The 19,609-nt window shown below is 41.2% G+C and overlaps 1 protein-coding gene across 1 annotated transcript; it reads right to left on the bottom strand.

The window, feature by feature from the left end:
• Positions 1 to 620: 620 nt before the first annotated feature.
• LOC112221230 (G-protein coupled receptor 55-like) lies at positions 621 to 2,532 on the bottom strand. Its single transcript, XM_024383683.2, has 2 exons — positions 2,029 to 2,532; positions 621 to 1,711 (listed from the first exon to the last, which is right to left on the bottom strand). The coding sequence occupies exon 2, from the start codon at positions 1,701 to 1,703 to the stop codon at positions 744 to 746; it is 960 nt and encodes a 319-aa protein (XP_024239451.1). The 5' UTR covers positions 1,704 to 1,711; positions 2,029 to 2,532; the 3' UTR covers positions 621 to 743.
• Between the last annotated feature and the right edge of the window lie 17,077 nt (positions 2,533 to 19,609).

Raw genomic sequence — 19,609 nt, 5'->3', positions numbered from 1 at the left:
TACAGATCACACACACTCAAGCACAGAGGGCGCAAATGACTGTAAAATTATACAATCACTATCAGTATGGACATTGATCAGGTCTCTATTTAACTACCACAGTAGTCTCCTGGGACAGAGACCATCCATATAATATTACTCTCTACAATGTTGACCGTATATGATTTCTATAATAGGGCATTTCTATTCTGATTTTAGATGCCTTTTCAATATCAATTTTCCAATACAAACACGGTCAATATTGATTATTCAATATAAACATTGTCAATATCTATCATCCAACGATGGGCGGCAGGTAGCCTAGTGGTTAGAGTGTTGTGACAGTAACTAAATGGTTGCTAGATCAAATCCTTAAGGTAAAAATCTGTTCTGGCCCTGAACAAAGCAGTTAACCCACTCTTTCTAGGCTGTCATTGTAAATAAGAATCTGTTCTTAACTGACTTGCCTGGTTAAATAATGGAAATGTACTCTATTTTAGCATAAAGAACCGAGCAGGGTGTGATGACCAGCCTGAACACATGGGGGAGACATTAGCTTGCCAAAAAGTTAGGTCCAGAAAAGAACCACATTTTACGCTTCCTTTCAGTTGTTAGAAAAGACGACACCAGACACCTAGACAGTAGGAAAATATCTATATAATTTATATATCGTATAACCATCCGAATATTTTTATGATACTTCAAGTGACAGCATTCACTAGGCCAAAACAGAATATAGAGTAGCTGAAAATTCCTCTCCATTCCTACCTATACAGTTCTAGAGAGAGCAGTTCTCTCTGAAGAGGCTTCTTGGTTCTCTCTTTTGTTAACCTCCCTGGAATCAGTTCCTTGCGGAACTCCTTCACTAAGAAGAAATATCCAATAGCATCTAAACAGCAGCTTGTTGTGGCAATCCCTTCTGAGACATGATAGAAGTTACGCATTAAATTATACTGTTGGCAGTCAAGGGGGACTTCGGAAGCAACATAGAATTTCATGAAAAATGCAATATGGATAGGAGTGTAACAGATGAAAAAGACAACCAAATTGGCTGATATTATTCTAATACTTTTCCTGTTGTGCTTATATGAGTGCGTGTCCTTGTAGGCCAGCAGAGTGCAGATCATCTGACATGAACAAAGCAGCATTGTGAGAAGAGGAACCACATATCCCAGTATCTCCAGAGTCACAATAAAGTCCAGTGGAAAGGGACGGGTGTCTTTCTCAAAGCAGGCCAGTCTGTGCTCAGGCCCATTGGGCTCCCTGAATATCACACATAGGACCACAATAGTCACCCATATCATCACACACACTACAACAGCCACTTGTTTTTTGGAGACACTTCTCCTGGAGTGGAAGGGAAACTGAATGGCAATGAATCTCTGGACACTTACAGCTGTAACAGTGAAGATGCTAGCGTACATGTTGGTGAAGTGGATCAGAACAAGAACAGCACAGAGGCCTGGAGGGTCCAGGGTGAAGAAAGTGTGGTAGATCCTGAAGGGCAAGAAGGTGATGAGGACACAGTCGGCCACGGCCAGGTTGAACATGTAGACGTGTGTGTCTGTCCAGCTGGCTCTCTTCCGATAGAACATCCTCAGTGCAGAGAGATTCAGGACCAGACCCAGAACAAACACAGGGCTGTACACAACCCTCTGGAACAGCCGTACCTCCTCCGTCATGTTGAGGTTACAGAGGTGCTGTCCGTGTGAATGGTTGGACATCCTTCTCACTAAAATGGAGAGTATGAACATGATCATGATGTTTGTACTGATTACATCAAAAATTAGGAACATTACATTCTTATGAAGTTGGTAATGTCTTACTATTTCAAGTGTGTATTACTAAAAGTGAATCTACTAAAAGTTACAATCAGTTAGTAGCAATCAATTGCTGTTTTAGGGCTCAGAGGCTAAAGTTTGTATAGTGACATACTGTACCTCCTCATTGTACCCATCATTGTGACACTTTTAACTTGGTCTATACATCCTGTTCAATTGAACACACATCGTTCTTTCTTTTGGTTTTGACAGTTTATAAATGTCTTACCTTAAATTGAGAGGAGCTCTGACAAAGGCAGTCTTTTTAATGTGATTGCCACCCACCAAGCCTGCAGATGTTTTTCACCTGTAAATGAAGTCTCCACTTTTACTTTCTACTTCTTGAAGCTGCATGAGAAGCTTGACATTTCTCCTTGACAACAGAAAAATAAATCTGCCTTTGATAGGCTGCGGTCTATTTGCATTTCAAAGTGTAAAACTGGGAGTAACAGTTTGACACGATGACATTAAAGCGTAAAAACATCTCAACAATAAAGAGAGAACAGGAAAATAATCCTGCAGCAACATGAAATGTCAATTATTTTATGGATAATAATTCATTCCTATTTTTGTACTGGTTTTGTAGGGGTTGATACATTAGAAACGGCAAATCAAGTCTGACGTTTTAAAGTGGAAATTACAGAAATTTTAGAAGCCTTTTTAAACCTTGAATACATGACATGTTTGCCTTTCCTGCTGTACAGGGCATTTCCTGCAATAACAAAGTGATCAAATTAAGATCCTTCACTTGTATATGCTACGTTATGCACGTACATGTCTATTTGCACATTCTCAAACCACATACAGTGCCTTCAGAAAGTATTCACACCCTTTGTTTTTTTCCACATTTTGTTGCATTACAGCCTGAATTTAAAATGGATTAAATTGACATTTTGTGTCACTGGCCTACACACAATACCCCATAATGTCAAAGTGGAAATGCGTTTTTAGAAACATTTATAAATTAATACAAATGAAAAAGCTCAAATGTCATAAGTAATAAGTCTTCAGACCCTTTGTTATGGCAAGCCTAAATAAATTCAGGAATAAAAATTTGCTTAACAAGTAGCATAAGTTGCATGGACTCACTCTGTGTGCAGTAATACTGTTTAACATGATTTTTGAATAACTACTTAATCTCTGTACCCCACACATGCAATTATTTGTAAGGTCACTCAGTCGAGCAGTGAATTTCAAACACAGATTCAACCACAAAGACCAGGGTTTTCCAATGCCTCGCAAAGAAGGGCACCCATTGATGTGTAAAAAAAAGCAGACATTGAATATCCCTTTGAACATGGTAAAGTTATTAATTTGCCGGAGAGTTGCCGGAGAGGAAGGAAACTGCTCAGGGATTTCACCATGAGGCCAGTTACAGAGTTTAAAAACAGTTACAGAGTTTAATGGTCATGATAGGAGAAAACTGAGGATGGATCAACAACATTGTAGTTAAGCCACTATACTAACCTAAATGTCAGAGTGAAAAGAAGCAAGCCAGTACAGAATACAAATATTCCTAAACATCTATCCTGTTTGCAGTAAGGCACTAAAGTAAAACTGCAAAACAATGTGGCAAAGAAATATACTATATGTCCTGAATACAAAGCTTTATGTTTGGGGAAAATCCAACACAACACATCACTAAGTACCACTCATATATTCATCTTTCAAGCATGGTGGTGTCTGCATCATGTTATGGGTATGCCTTTCATTGGCAAGGACTATGGAGGTTTTTAGGATAAATATATACAAAATAGAGATAAGCACAGGCAAAATCCTGGAGGAAAACCTGGTTGTCTGCTTTCCAAATTTCCCTTTCAGCAGAACAATAACCTAAAACACAAAATATACTGTACACTGGAGTTGTTTACCAATATGACTTTGAATGTTCCTAAGTGGCCTAGTTACAGTTTGGACTTAAATTCACTTGAAAATGTATGGTAAGACTTGAAAATGGCTGTCTAGCGATGATCAATAACCAACTTGATGGACCTTGAAGAATTTAAAAAATAATAATGTGCAAATGTTGTACAATCCAGGTGTGCAAAGCTCTTTGATACTTACACAAAAAGACTCACAGCTGTAATCGCTGCCAAAGGTGATTGTAACATGTAATGACTCAGGGGTGTGAATACTTGTGTAAATTAGATATTTCTGTATTTCATTTTCGATAAATTTGCAATTTAATCCATTTTGAATTCAGACTGTAACACAACAAAATCTGGAAAAAGTTAAGGGGTATGAATACTTTCTGAAGGCACTGTAGGTCTACAGCTGTCCTTTGCTGATACAGTTTCAGTTTCAGTTTCACGGACACAAATTGTTTACTGCTATTCATCCCTCAATCCTCTAGATCATTTGAAATAGTGAGATTTTGGTTAAAATCACTGATTAGGGCTCCCGAGCGGCGCAACGGTCTAAGGCACTGCATCTCAGTGCTAGAGGCATCACTACAGACCCTGGTGTGATTCCAGGCTGTATCACAACCGGTCGTGATTGTGAGTCCCATAGTTCGGCGCACAATTGGCCCTGCGTCGTCCGAGTTAGGGTTTGCCGGGTTAGGCCGTCACTGTAAATAAGAATTTGTTCTTAACAGACTTGCCTCGTTATTATATTATTTCAAATAAAATAGGCTTACTGTACCTTTCATAGAAAAGGACAGACAGAAAAGTACCAGACTGTTGATTTGAAACATAATCTATTCATTGGGCATAGATACTGGAGATACAGTATATGCACATGTTATGTCCTGATGTCTTGTTTTGACACTCTTTGTCCCTCTGTTACATGAGTTGTACTTCAACCTCTTATGTTGTACTGACAATGCTTGTAGCATGGGCGTCAAACCGACAAACATTTTGTGGTGAAAGGGCCCCGAGGGGAAGAAGAAAGCACGCTCCCTAAAGGGGCTTTGACGGACTTCATCTTTGTTCTTTTCAGAGCCTCTAATCCCTCACCATTTCCAATTTTCAAAGAAAATGATTGTCCTCATTTTTACATCCAGTCACACTAAGGTGTTTATCTGTTATGTGACAAACTGTGCTTACTGGCAGCATCTGCCTTTGTCTGGCCAAGCAGGTTGGTGTGGAAACCAAGAATCGTCATGGAGACTGGGTTCAAAGGTCAGGTTATTTCAGAAGTGTGACACAGGAGAGAGAAAATGGGAGAAAAAATAGTCTGTTTCTGAAATTATTTGGAGCAAAGTTAGATCATTCACTATTCTCGCAAGCGTAATGCTCATGAGGCCCACTTTGTTTGACATTTTTCCTGGCTTCTTCTTATAATTTTGTGCTATCAACTCAATTGCACGGCCCCTCTAATCAATCTAAAGACCACAGAACCACACTTCTGACCATAGGCTACAAACAATATTTTTCTGACCAGGTAGTTCTTTGTTTCAATAGATGTTCTAGACTGCTGCTGCCCTGCCCTTTCTGTTCCCGGTTTGTCTGGTTTACTGTACATCTGTCTTAATTCTATTCCAACTACACTCATTGATATTCATGGACACACACACATAATGACTCACTCACTCACTCACAATAGAGTTAATTAAAGATCAGTGGTGTTAAGGCTGCTGTAAATGTGTGTCAAGGCTTGTGAATAGCACTGAGTGCTGTCGTGTTGTAACCTAATGAGGGTTAGAGTAATTGAAAAGCAATCCCTCCGATTCATCAGGATCATGAGATGTGGTGCACCACGGTTTCCACATAAAATGTAGGAAAGAACATTCAGAGGCCAAAGACTTTAAAGGGGGAAAAACTATTGTGAGAAACACTTCGTTTTTTCTCAGAACTCAATCTCCCATTGATCAGTATTTGATTGAGTGTTTGCTGTTGTAAAGCATCCTCTCAGAAAAAATATATAAAAATACAGACTTTCGGACATTTAGATTCATTCAGATAAAGTTTTAACCGGCAATAGCAAACACCCACATAGAAGATGTTTTGGTAGCGTCGGAGGTGGAACTGCATTGGAGCCGTCAAAACGGTGATCATTGAGGGAATTTGATTAATCTGGCCGGGGTGCCCGGGTTGGCGTGTTTTGCGCCGTGTGAAGGTTCATTGCATTTGTTTTGGAACCGGGCTGCCTCCTAGGAGTGAGCCATGTGCTCCATTCAAAGCCCAGGTGAAGTCAGCTCAAAACAAAAGTGATGTCATTAAACAAGTGGAGTAGGCCTAATGAGTATGCTTCTGTGTTTTTACATGCAAAGGTGATTGCTTTGATGAAAAAGCTTTGTCTGCCAACCCATGAACACTAGTTAGAAAATGCAAACATACAGTATATTTCATGGAAAGATATGTCGTACAGTTGAAGTCAGAAGTATACATACACCTTAGCCAAATACATTTCAACTCAGTTTTTCACAATTCCTGACATTTAATCTTAGTAAAAATTCCCTGTTTTAGGTCAGTTAGGATCACCGCTTTATTTTAAGAATGTGAAATGTCAGAATAATAGTAGAGAGAATGATTTATTTCACCTTTTATTTCTTTCATCACATTCTCAGTGGGTAAGAATGTTACATACACTCAATTAATATTTGGTAGCATTGCCTTTAAATTGTTTAACTTGGGTCAAACGTTTCGGGTAGCCTTCCACAAGCTTCCCACAATAAGTTGGGTGAATTTTGACCCATTCCTCCTGACAAAGCTGGTGTAACTGAGTCAGGTTTGTAGGCCTCCTTGCTGGAACACACTTTTTCAGTTCTGCCCACAAATTCTCAATGGGATTGAGGTCAGGGCTTTGTGATAGCCACTCCAATATCTTGACTTTGTTGTCCTTAAGCCATTTTGCCACAACTTTGGAAGTATGCTTGAGGTCATTGTTCATTTGGAAGACCCATTTGCGACCAAGCTTGAACTTCCTTACTGATGTCTTGAGATGTTTCTTCAATAAATCCACGTAATTTTCTTCCCTCATGATGCCATCTATTTTGTGAAGTGCCCCAGTCCCTCCTGCAGCAAAGCACTCCCACAACATGATGCTGCCACCCCCGTGCTTCACGGTTGGGATGGTGTTCTTCGGCTTGCAAGCCTACCCCTTTATCCTAACATAATAATGGTCATTATGGCCAAACAGTTGTATTTTTGTTACATCAGACCAGAGGACATTTCTCCAAAAAGTACGATCTTTGTCACCATGTGCAGTTGCAAACCGTAGTCTGGCTTTTTTTATGCCGGTTTTGGAGCAGTGTTCTTCCTTGCTGAGCGGGTTTCAGGTTATGTCGATATAGGACTCGTTTTACTGTGGATATAGATACTTTTGTACCTGTTTCCTCCAGCATCTTCACAAGGTCCTTTGCTGTTGTTCTGGGATTGATTTGCACTTTTCGCACCAAAGTACGTTCATCTCTAGAAGACAGAACACGTCTCCTTTCTGAGCAGTATAATGGCTGCGGGTCCCATGGTGTTTATACTTGCATACTATTGTTTGTACAGATGAACGTGGTACCTTCAGGAGTTTGGAAATTGCTCCCAAGGATGAACCAGACTTGTGGAGGGCTACAATTTTTCTTCTGAGGTCTTGGCTGATTTCTTTTGATTTTCCCATGATGTCAAGCAAAGAGGCACTGAGTTTGAAGATAGGCCTTGAAATACATCCAGAGGTACACCTCCATTTCACTCAAATTATGTCAATTAGCCAATCAGAAGCTTCTAAAGCCATGACATCATTTTCTGGAATTTTCCAAGCTGTGAATTATAAGTGAAATAATCTGTCGCCCATTGAACAGATGAGCCACTCTCTAAGACAACTGCTGGAAGTTGAACCAAAAGCTGACAGGGGGATTCACACGCACACAAAATTGATAGATGTTGGAATCAAAGGTCTTACTTAGGTCATGTAGTTCATTCACAATTCACAAGATCATCAAAATGTTTTTTTTTAATTCAATGAACTATTAAGCAAATCTTTATAATGGGTCTTCAAACATTTGGCTGTCATTCAAAAACCATGTGTACTCTAAATACCATGCATTTAGTCTGGGCTGTGGAGAGACATATCATCAATGATTGAAGAACCCCAGTGGAGAGTCAGCAGAACAGGACTGCAGCCAGCCAGCAAGTTCATAGTCCCATCTTGTTGAGGTGTGAATCGGAGTCATTCTACCTGCATGCTCCTGAAGACCGTGTGAGGGAGCCTTGGCTCTCCTCCAAGGTAGTTTTATGAGCTGGCCTGTAGCACTGTTCAGTGTTAGCTGTCATTTCATTAAAAGCTACTCTCAGTGTCTGGTTACCACAGGGGTAAAAATGCCTGCTCATGATCCTCTGGTGTTCCTTAAAGGCGTTCACCAGAGGTCTGAATGATAATGCTAGCCTGGCCCCATTTCTGGGAAATTACAAATGAACATGACTCAAGTGTTTTGTCACTATAACATAACATTACATACAGTAGAGTGCAGAGGACGCTGGTGGGAGGAGCCATAGGAGGACAGACTCATTGTAATGGCTGGTATGGATTTAATGGAACAGAGTCAAACAGGTGGTTTCCATATGTTTGATGTGTTTGATGCCCTTCTATTTATTGCATTCCAACCATTACATTAAACCCATCCTCATATAGCTCCTCCCACCAGCATGCTAGCAGATACCCATAGACTTCCAGTTATTGCACTAAAGCTAGTCAGCATTGGCTCGCTAAACTACCTCTAAAGCCTTGTTCACACTGCAGGCCTTAATGCTCAAATTAGTTTTGTTTTTCAAATCCGTTTCGATTACTGACTGTCCAAACATGTTACAAGTGACCAACTCGGATTTGTGTGTGTTCAGACAGCAGCCATTTGCTGACAAGGCTACACTAGTTGTCATAATAACAACGGGTATGTGCAGTGGTGTGGGCTGATTGGTGGTGGTGCTTGTGCTTCCTCAGAAGTTATGTAGCAAGCTAAGTTGACAACAATGCCTGACATGGGCATTTCCCAGTTGCTTTGAGTGTTCAAAATCACAGAGTAAGAACACTTTTAAAGCCTCAAAAGATAACATGATCCAACTTGTAAAACAAGTTATTTTTACCTATAGCAGTCAACTAGCTAGCTAGGTAGCTGTTTAGCTTTCAAGCACATTCACTAATTTGTTTGTAAACATTTAACAAGCTAGTTAGCTACCACATGTTCTTGTCAAACTGTCAGCAGAGTAGCTAGCAAGCAACAAGATATGCTAAATAACAGTCTAAAAAACACTTGAGGGCAAACCTCCTACAAAGGTGATTTGAAATGTGACTTGAAATATCTGATTCCATGTGCTTTTTTAATGTTCAGGCTGCAGGAAAAAGAACAGATTTGAATCAGACATGCAAATAAATAGGATTTGAGTCACTTCAAACTGTCAATGTGAACAGGGCTTAACTTCCTTCATACAGGACACAGGCACATAAAAATGGTATCCACTAGTTCATCTGACTCTGGGGAAGTAGATAAAGGGCATCATTACCAGAATCCCGAAGTATCCATTTAAAGCAGCTTCTATTGATACACACCTAGAAGATAAAGAAAATATGTTTTATTTTCACATACACCAGATAGGTGCAGTGAAATGTGTGGTTCTACAGGGTCAGCCATAGTAGTACAGCACCCCTGAAGCAAATTAGGGTTAAGTGCCTTGCTCACGGGCACATCAACACATGTTTAACCTTGTCAGTTCAGGTATTCGAACCAGCAACCTTTCAATTTATATTTGTTTTTATTATGGATCCCCATTAGCTGTTGATAAGGCAGCAGCTACTCTTCCTGGGGGGTCCAGCAAAATTAAGGTAGTTTATACAATTTAAAAAACATTATGATACATAAACAGATTTCATAACCAACTGTGTGCCCTCAGGCCCCTACTCCACCACTACTACATATCTACAGTACAAAATCCATGTGTAGGTGTGTGTATAGTGTGTATGTTATCATGTGAGTGTATGCATGTGTCTGTGCCTATGTTTGTGCTACTTCACAGTCCATAAATTTGATCATCTTGCCAAATAAAAAATCATTAAAAGTAGTGAGCAATATCAGTTGGTTTTGTGATGAATGAGCCATCTGATTCAATGAATGATGGAGCTGAGTTTGCCTTTTTTCCCCAAAGTATTTTAATTGCTCCAATGCTTTTTACTATCATTCTTTATGTCATTTATCTTTGTTTCTTAGTGTAGTTTCTTAATATTTTTATTCAGTTTAGTCACATGATTTCTCAATTTCCATTACATTTGCCAATCGGTTGTGCAGCCAGACTAATTTGCCATTCCATTTGCCTCATCGCTCACAACCACACATTTTTTAAATTCCTTATCAATCCACTGGGATTCAACAGTTTTTACAGTAATTTTCTTAAAAGGTGCATGCTTATTAGTAACTGGAATAAGCAATTTCATAAATGTGTCAAGTGCAGTGTCTGTTGCTCAATTACTGACTCAATTACTGGCCCAATGCTCTAACCGCTAGGCTACCTGCCGGCTGACCTGTCAGTCTGGGAGGGAACTGATGCCATTTTCCCTCACTAGCGAGTGTGTATGAGAGTAAGTGAGAAAAACTGTTGAAACACTCCCAATCATCCAAAACAAGTGAAACTCAATACTGTGAAACAATTTGCATTTATTTTATGAAATTGACTTTGAAAGGAAAAGCATGCAGCAATTCCTCTTGTCAAATCACTCATTCTTCATCTTGTTGGAGGTGTGTTTGAATGGGTTCCTTCTGCCTTTGGTCATGGCTGAGAAGACCCTGACAATGAGGGGGAGTTTTTTAGTCTTCTCCTCCGACTGAGAGATGGAGGGAGAAATGTCTCCAACTGAAGACAGCACCATGAGGCTCAATGTTTTTTATTTATTTAACTAGGCAGTTAAGAACAAACTCTTATTAACAAATTTACAATGATGGCCTAGCCCGGCCAAATGCGGATGATGCTGGGCCAATTGTGCGCCACCCTATGGGACTCCCAATCACTGCTGGATTTGATACAGCCTGGATTCGAACCAGGGACTGTAGTGACACATCTTGCACTGAGATGCAGTGCCTTAGACCGCTGTGCCACTTGGGAGGAATGAAGGCATGAGAGAGGGGGTGGTGGGGGATAGAGGAGAAAGTGACGGGAGTTGGGGGGGGGCAGAGAGTAAATTCATGAGAGCGATGTATTCATTCATTATGCTATGTTGTAGTTTTAAGGTCTGTTTACATGTTCCACACACTTCAACAAAACTACAACTCTAGCTACAGTAGAGCTCTGAAATATCCTTACAGTGGCAATGTCCACCAGCAGAGGAAATCATAGTCTGCTCCTGGATGGACTGGCAGTCCTGCTTGTTTACTCTTTTGCGACGCTAGCAGTTGAAAGAGAAAGAAAATTACAAAGAGAATATGTAAATGACCTAAAAGCTATTGAGGATGGTAGCTGGCTCTATAGCCACTCCTGTCATATCTTTAATCTGAGCCTAGAGGAAAGTCTTTGTCCTCAGGCCTGGAGGGAAGCCAAAGTCATTCTGCTACCCAAGAGTGGTAAAGCGGCCTTTGCTGGTTCTAACAGCAGACCTATCAGCTTGCTGCCAGCTCTTAGCAGACTGTTGGAAGAAATGGTGTTTGACCAAATACAATGCTATTTCTCTGTAAACAAATTAACAACATACTTTCAGCATGCATACTGCCCTGACACAAATGACTGATAAGTAGTTGAATGAAATTGATAATAAGAAGATTGTGGGAGCTGTATTGTTAGATTTCAGTGCAACCTTTGATATTATTGACCATGACCTGTTGTTAAGAAAACATATATGTGTTATGGCTTTTCAATCTCTGCCATATCGTGGATTCAGAACTACAGTATTTATCTAATAGAAATCAGAGTTTTCTTTAAATGGAAGCTAAAGTGTGGTGTACAGCAGGGCAGCTCTCTAGGCCCTCTACTCTTTTCTATTTTTACCATTGACCTACCACTGGCATTGAACAAAGCATGTGTGTCCATGTATGCTGATGATTCAACAATATACACATCTGCAACCGAAGTCACTGAAACCCTTAACAAAGAGTTGCAGTCTGTTTTAGAATGGGTGAGCAGTAAAAAAAACTGGTCCTGAACATCTCTAAAACTAAGAGCATTGTATTTGGTACAAATAATTCCCTAAGCTCTAGACCTTAGCTGAATTTAGTAATGAATGGTGTGGCTGTTGAACAAGTTGAGGAGACTAAATTAGTTGGTGTTACCTTAGATTGTAAACTTTCACGGTCAAAACATAAAGATTTAATGGTTGTATAGCTGGGGAGAGGTCTGTCCGTAATAAAGAGATGCTCTGCTTTTTTGACACCACACTTGACAAAGCTAGTCCTGCAGGCTCTAGTTTTGTCTTATCTCGATTACTGTCCAGTCATATGGTCAACTGCTGCAAAGAACGGCCTAGTGTCAGTTCTTTGTCAGTTGGCCCAGAACATAACGGCATGTTTTGCTCTTCATTATAATCAGGGGGCTAGCATTAATACTATGCATGCCAGTCTCTCTTAGCTGAGAGTTGAGGAAAGACTGACTGCATCACTTCTTGTTTTTATAAGAAACGATGTTGTTGGAAATTCCAAATTGTTTAGATAGTCAATTTACACAAAGTACTGACACACACTTACTCCACCAGACATACTACCAGGGGTCATTTCACAGTCCCCAGGTCCAGAACAAATTCAAAGAAATGTACAGTATTATACAGAGCAATGAGTGCATGGTACTCCCATCTTATATAGTGCAACTGACTAGCAAACCTGGTTTGAAAAAACAATAAAGCAACACCTCAAGGCCTCTCCCCCATGTGACCTACTTGTTGTGTGTATGTACTGACATGTAACTGATAGATGCACACACACACACACACAACATGTTCATGTTTTTGAATGTACAGAAATTGTAAAGTCTTTTGTGTGTAATGTATTTTTCGTTATGTGCCGGACCACAGACTAGCTGTCGCTATTGGCGTTGGCTAATGGGGATCCTAATAAATCAAATAAAACAATTATCTGAACCCCAAAGCAACAATTTGGTGTTGAATAACAGATATATTGTAATGAACACGAGGGAAGACAGAGAGCTGGTTTCAAGCGCAGGGCACAGCAGGTGTTTATTGCAAAGGACCACAGGAGGAGGCAGGTAGCTGGGTCCAGGGTCAGGCAGAAGGTCATACACAGGAGGAGGCAGGTAGCTGGGTCCAGGGGCAGGCAGAAGGTCATACACAGGAGGAGGCAGGTAGCTGGGTCCAGGGGCAGGCAGAAGGTCATACACAGGGGGTCCAAAAGAGCAACAGTACAGGCAGGGAAAAGGCTAGTAACGTAGTCCGGGAGATCAGGCAATAGTTAGATAACGGGAAATCCAATAGGCTAAAGTACAGGCAGGGTACAGGCAAAAGGCGTCGTTGGTGAGGCAGGAAAAAACTATCATACACGGGAGGAGAAACTCACGGGTCACAAAACAAACAATACCTCACAGTGATGGGGTGCAAAGAACTGAACTAAATAGTGTGTGATAGTGACATATATGTGTGTGAACAGGTGATTAGAATTCAGGTGATTGGGATCTGGAGAGTGAGCTGCGTTCAGGGGATCTAGGTGTTTGAGAGTGTGAGCTGGAAAGTGGGCTGGAAAGTGAGCTGCATTCAGGAGATCTACGTATTTGAGAGTATGAGTTGGAAACAGACGTTACATACATCTCATGTATTTGTCTCATCCATACCCACATCAATAACACCAATATCATAATAACATCAATAACAACATCAATATCACCCCCTAATTGAAACAAAAATACAACAAATCTCTCTGCTGTACCTTGAAGTTGATCCTAATTTTGGTAATTGGAAAACAAAGGATGCTCCCTCGTTTCTGCTGAGCCTCCATCTTGCATTAGTCTGGGTGGCTACAGGAGGCTGGTCTGCTGGGTCAGTTGCAGAAGATCTCGAGGCCTCAATGTATTCCCAGGTATTTTACCAGAACTCTCTCGAAAGCACGGTCCTGGGCGGCCATGGCTGCTTGGAGGGGCTTACAAGATCCACATTCTTCCAGTAGGTCCTTATTTTACAGCCCTGAACACCCTGTGGATACTCATGTCCTGGGGATGTGCCTGAGACATGGAGCAGCTGGATGCAGAGCAGAACTCAGACAGGACTTGTCTGACAAGATGCTGAGATGTAGCTGTCATGTCTGATGCCTGTTGGGAGGGTCCATCTAGGGCTGATGGCCTAATTTTGGATAGTAGCCAGTATGCTGACCAGGCAGATTAAATCATGTTGGCCAGACTCTATAAGGACTTCAGAAGGAATACAGTGGCAGTGCTGACGTCTGGGGTGGTTGAGACTTCCCTCAGGTGGCCAGAGCTGCTGTCAGTATCAACTCCTGTTAGTACTCCAGAGGTCCCCATGCTGCCAGAAGGAGTGGAGGATCGAGGCGAGGCTTTGGCACTCGATGGTCGGCTGCTGTTTGTGTGTGACAACACCTCGTCATGTTCTCCATAGTCTACATCCTGGGCTGCTGAAGTGGTCTACATGACCTGTTTCAACATCACCCTAGTGAAAAGGCTGACTGTATCTTTGTAGGGAAACGAAAAGGGGATACCTAGTCAACTGAATGCATTCAATCGAAATGTGTCTTCTGAATTTAACCCAACCCCTCTGAATCAGAGAGGTGCGGGGAGCTGCCTTAAGCTAATAGGCATCCATGTGATCAGCACCCATGATGAGCTGAAAGAGCTGGTAGTGGTGCTCTGCTCCAAGGCAGTTGAAGAGTAAAAGGAATTACCTGGGATGATTGACATGCTAGTGAACGATCCTTCCTGATCCAACCCCCATGATGAGGGGAGAATTAGCGAAGCAGCAAATGGCGCTTCACAGACACTTCTGACACTTCTGTGAAGGATTATACAGTGTATTCGGAAAGTTTTCACACCCCTTGACTTTTTCCACATTTTGTTACGTTACAGTCTTATTCTAAAATGGATTCAAAATCTTTTTGCTTTGTCATTATGGGGTATTGTGTGTAGATTGTTGAAGGGGACGACGACTATTTAATCCATTTTAGAATAAAGCTTTAACATAACAAAATGTGGAAAAAGTCAAGTGGTCTGAATACTTTCCCGAATTCACTATATACCAATAGGTCTAGATAGTAGATTTGAAAAGTTTTACTGTCAATTGCAAATTGCCTTGGCGTACTGCATGATAGTTTGCCAGCAGTTGTTTGTGTGATACTGTATTACAGGCTCTATTTCTACAGAAACTACTGATAATCATGTCCCTCATCAAGAGACTGGTGTGGTATACAGGCTCTAACTACTGATGATCTGTTGATGATCATGTCCCTCATCAAGAGACTGGTGCGGTATACAGGCTCTAACTACTGATGATCATGTCCCTCATCAAGAGACTGGTGCGGTATACAGGCTCTAACTACTGACTACCGTAAGATCTGCACTGCCATCTCTGGGTGGACAGCCTCCATTAGGGTGTCCGCGATTGTCATCATGTTCTTTCTCTTGTCATTGATGGATGTTCGTGGAATGATAAAGTCCCTGGTGTCAATGATAGAACTCCTTACGATGGGAAACTTCACATCAGGCACCTCATTGGGGATGGGAGTGTCAGGGAGGTTGATCTCTAACTGTGTCTCTGTCACCCTTTAGATCTGGACAAGCAACTATGACCCCTTGAAGATGTGGACAATGATGATTGGGTTCTGGGTGTTTCTTGAACTTGTTAACTGTCACCCTCACTTCTCTCTTCCTCCTTCAACATCATTCCCACCATGTCGTTGATCTGAAGAAGCTCCCTGGGTGTATTCATCAACCATTCTCTGGATAGTGACCAGGAATTGTATAAGTCTCTTTGGAAGAGGCCTTTGAAGCCTTTGCTGTTTGTTTAGGACCTGATGGCTTCAGCCCTGTGAGGAAATCATTATGTTTATTCTGCACATTGGTGCAGATGGTCTTAGTCATTAACCAAAGCTTTTCCTTTGATGTTCTCACAGTAAATCCCCATGAGACCACTGTTGAGGTCTTGAAACTCCATCACTGTTTTCCAGTAATACAGACTCTGTCCATAGTCTCCACAGTAGCATTAAGGACCTCATTGGTCAAAGGGTCCATTAGGGGCTTAATTATGTTCACGCTGCATGGTGTGACTGAGTATTGAACCTGGCTCATCCGTGATTCTGAAGACCAAAATGAGCACACTGATGGTTTATCATGCCAGTGTAGTTAACCAAACAACCTCCACTACATACAGTGCATTCAGAAAGTATTCGGACCCCTTGACTTTTTCCACATTTTGTTACATTACAGCGTTATTCTAACATGCATTAAATAGTTTTTTTCCTTCATTAATCTACACAAAATAGCCCTTAATGATGAAGCAAAAACAGAATTTTAGACATTTCTGCAAATGAATTAAAAAAATACAAAAATGAAATATCACATTTACATAAGTATTCAGACCATTTACTCAGTACTTTGTTGAAGCACCATTGGCAGTGACTACAGTCTCGAGTCTTCTTGGGTATGAGACTACAAGCTTGGCACACCTGTATTTGGGGTGTTTTTCCCATTCATCTCTGCAGATCCTCTCAGGCTCTGTCAGGTGGGATGGGGAGAGTCGCTGCACAGCTATTTTCAGGTCTCTCCAGAGATGCTCGATCAGGTTCAAGTCCAGGCTCTGGTTGGGCCACTCAAGGACATTCAGAGACTTGTTCCGAAGCCACTCCTGCATTGTCTTGGCTGTGTGCTTAGGGTCGTTGTCCTGTTGGAAGGTGAACCTTCGCCCCAGTCTGAGGTCCTGAGCGCTCTGGAGCAGATTTTCTTTTAGGATCTTTCTGTACTTTGCTTCGTTCATCTTTGCCTCGATCCTGACTAGTCTCCCAGTTCCTACCGCTAAAAAACATCCCCAGAGCATGACGCTGCCACCATCATCCTTCACCGTAGGGATGGTGCCAGGTTTCCTCCAGACGTGAAGCTTGGAATTCAAGCCAAAGAGTTCAATCTTGGTTTCATCAGACCAGAGAATCATGGTCTGAGAGTCACCTCCCTGACCAAGGACCTTCTCCCCTGACTGCTCAGTTTGGCCAGGTGGCCAGCTCTAGGAAGGGTCTGGTGGTTCCAAACTTCTTCCATTTAAGAATGATGGAGGTCACTGTGTTATTGGGGATCTTCAATGCTGCAGAAATGTTTTGGTACCCTTCCCCAGATCTGTGCCTCTATACAATCATGTCTCGGAGCTTTACGGACAATTCCTTCGACCTCATGGCTTGGTTTTTGCTCTGACATGCACTGTCAATTGTGGGACCTTATATAGACTGCTGTGTGCCTTTCCAAATCATGTCCAATCAATTGAATTTACCACAGGTGGACTCCAATTAAGTTGTAGAAACATCTCAAGGATGATCAATTGAAGCAGGATGCACCTAGCTTAATTTCGAATCTCATATCAAAGGATCTGAATACTTATGTAATAAGGTACTTATTTATTATTATTTTATTTTTTGGGATGCTAGGATCGTAAAATAATGTAGAATGCGATGTAGAAACATTACTGTGAACATACCTCTTACGGGAGTAACATGGTGATGTGGATTTATGAAAGGATCTTGAGCGACGCCCTCCGCTGCCGTTCCTCATTATCTCATTAGACCAGTTTTTCATCTCACGAGCCAGCAGCCTTCCATCCTCTAGGCTGAGGACAGAGGAGGTGTCAGACCCTGCCAGAGAGCACTGGAACTCTGGGGAGGTCTCCCCGCTCCTCAGATTCATCCCAAGGATACAAGCCAGCACCGGCAACAGAATCTTGAGGGCCGTCTGGGTCACTTTTCTTAACTATCTTCAGGCACAGCATGGAGAGCTGCTTGAATGCCAGCTGTGCCCAACAAACAGTGTTGTGTTTTGTCAGTATCTCAAATAAGTCTAGCCTCTCAGATAAAATCCTATTCCCCATATAATGCATTACTTTTTCCCAGAACACTATGTGAAGAGACTTACACTGAGTTTACAAAATATTAAGGACACCTTCCTAATATTGAGTTGTACTCTACAAGTTGACTCCATAAAGTTGTCGAAAGAATTCCACAGAGGCGCTGGCCCATGTTGACTCCAATGCTTCCCACAGTTGTGTCAAGTTGGTTGGATGTCCTTTGGGTGGTGGACCATTCTTGATACACCCAGGAAACTGTTCAACATGAACAATCCAGCAGTGTTGCAGTTCTTGACACAAATCGGTGCGCCTGGCACCTACTACCATTCAAAGGTACTTAAATCTTTTGTCTTGCCCATTCACCCTCTGAATGGTACACATACGCAATCCATGTCTCAATTGTCTCAAGGCTTAAAAGTCCTTATTTATCCTGATTTAACAAGTGACATCAATTAGAGATCATAGCTTTCACCTGGATTCACCTGGTCAGCCTATGTTATGTCCTTAATGTTTTGTACACTCAGTGTACATTATTCTTCATGACATGCTGGGAAACGCTCCATTGGCTGGATAAGAAAATAAACATATTTAAGTTAGTGTTCACTGGTGTTAATGAAGTTACGGAGTCACCAGATAGCCATTATGTAAACAAATAAATTATAATAAGTAGAACAAATGTGTCTATTCCATTAAAAGTGATTACCAAGTACACAGTTTGTTTTTGGTTAGTGTTAGAGCTGGTATGTTGTTTTATGTAAGGTTAGTGAAAGACATGGGACATACTCATCAGTTAGACTCGGGAAGTTGAGGAGGACTGGAGCGCAGCCTCTCTCTATATTAAGAGAAGGCATTACAGTCCTCTGAGCCTCCTTCTCCAGCTGCTCAATGATAGACCTCAGGTCCACGAAACCACACCTGGGTACCTGAGAGGACTCTGGGGAACCACAAAGAGAAATGTAAAGTTGAATCTTAACTAATTTGACTTATTGGTGTGACTTCCACCATATTGCTTTCACTTATCATATCTTCTCTGATCAGTGCAGATGAAGGGAAGGAGACAAAGACATTGAGACTCACACATTTATCCTCTTTTTACCTACTGTGCATTTCAACACAACCTGCACCCAACATAAAACAACCATCTGACCTGCACCAGTGGTGCTGTCCTGCTCCACTGAAGTCTTCTTGGCTCGGCCACTGGTCTTCCTTTTGGCCTAGAAGACAATAGATTACAGGTCTCATAGCAGATCTAAGGTTAGTTTAGTGAAGGTACTGTAGGCTTATCCTAGATCTGTGCCTAAGGGGGCAGGCAGACAATGTGTCAAGTATAATTGAAGAGTATCATTCCAAAACGCTATACCCACCAATTTTTCACATTTCTGTTTTTTCTCATAAAAGGTTATTGCTACTAGGTACCTTCATGTGTGTGTAAAATATGACTGTTCTCAGATTTGTATTAATAGATTAGACATGTATTAAAATGGATTTAGTTGCAAAATACTATAAATCCATTGTTTCGCTCGAATGGAATGTTTCTATCCTATATATTTGACTGTGATATGTGGTTGTCTCATCTAGCTATCGGAAGATGAATGGACTAACTCTAACTCTCTCTGGATAAGACCATCTGCTAAATGACAATACTGTCAAATGTAAATATTTTACATACAGATCTCATACTACTGTATTGATTCATATAAAAAAGAAAATATTATATTGATGTCACAAATGTATCATTTGTACAGTTCTTTATTAAAAATGTAGTTATTTATCACGTTTGACTGAGTACAACCTAGCAGTACTACTTATTTGAGAGTGAGGCAGATATACAGCAATCAAATGTATTTATAAAACCATTTTTACATCAGCAGATGTAAAGATCCACAAGCAGCAAACAATGCAGATATAGAAGC

This window comes from Oncorhynchus tshawytscha, linkage group LG01, assembly GCF_018296145.1.
Source record: "Oncorhynchus tshawytscha isolate Ot180627B linkage group LG01, Otsh_v2.0, whole genome shotgun sequence".
In the NCBI taxonomy this organism is placed as follows: Eukaryota; Metazoa; Chordata; class Actinopteri; order Salmoniformes; family Salmonidae; genus Oncorhynchus; species Oncorhynchus tshawytscha.
Note: the sequence above shows the minus strand (reverse complement) of the source record. Positions and strands in the feature narration are given on the sequence as shown.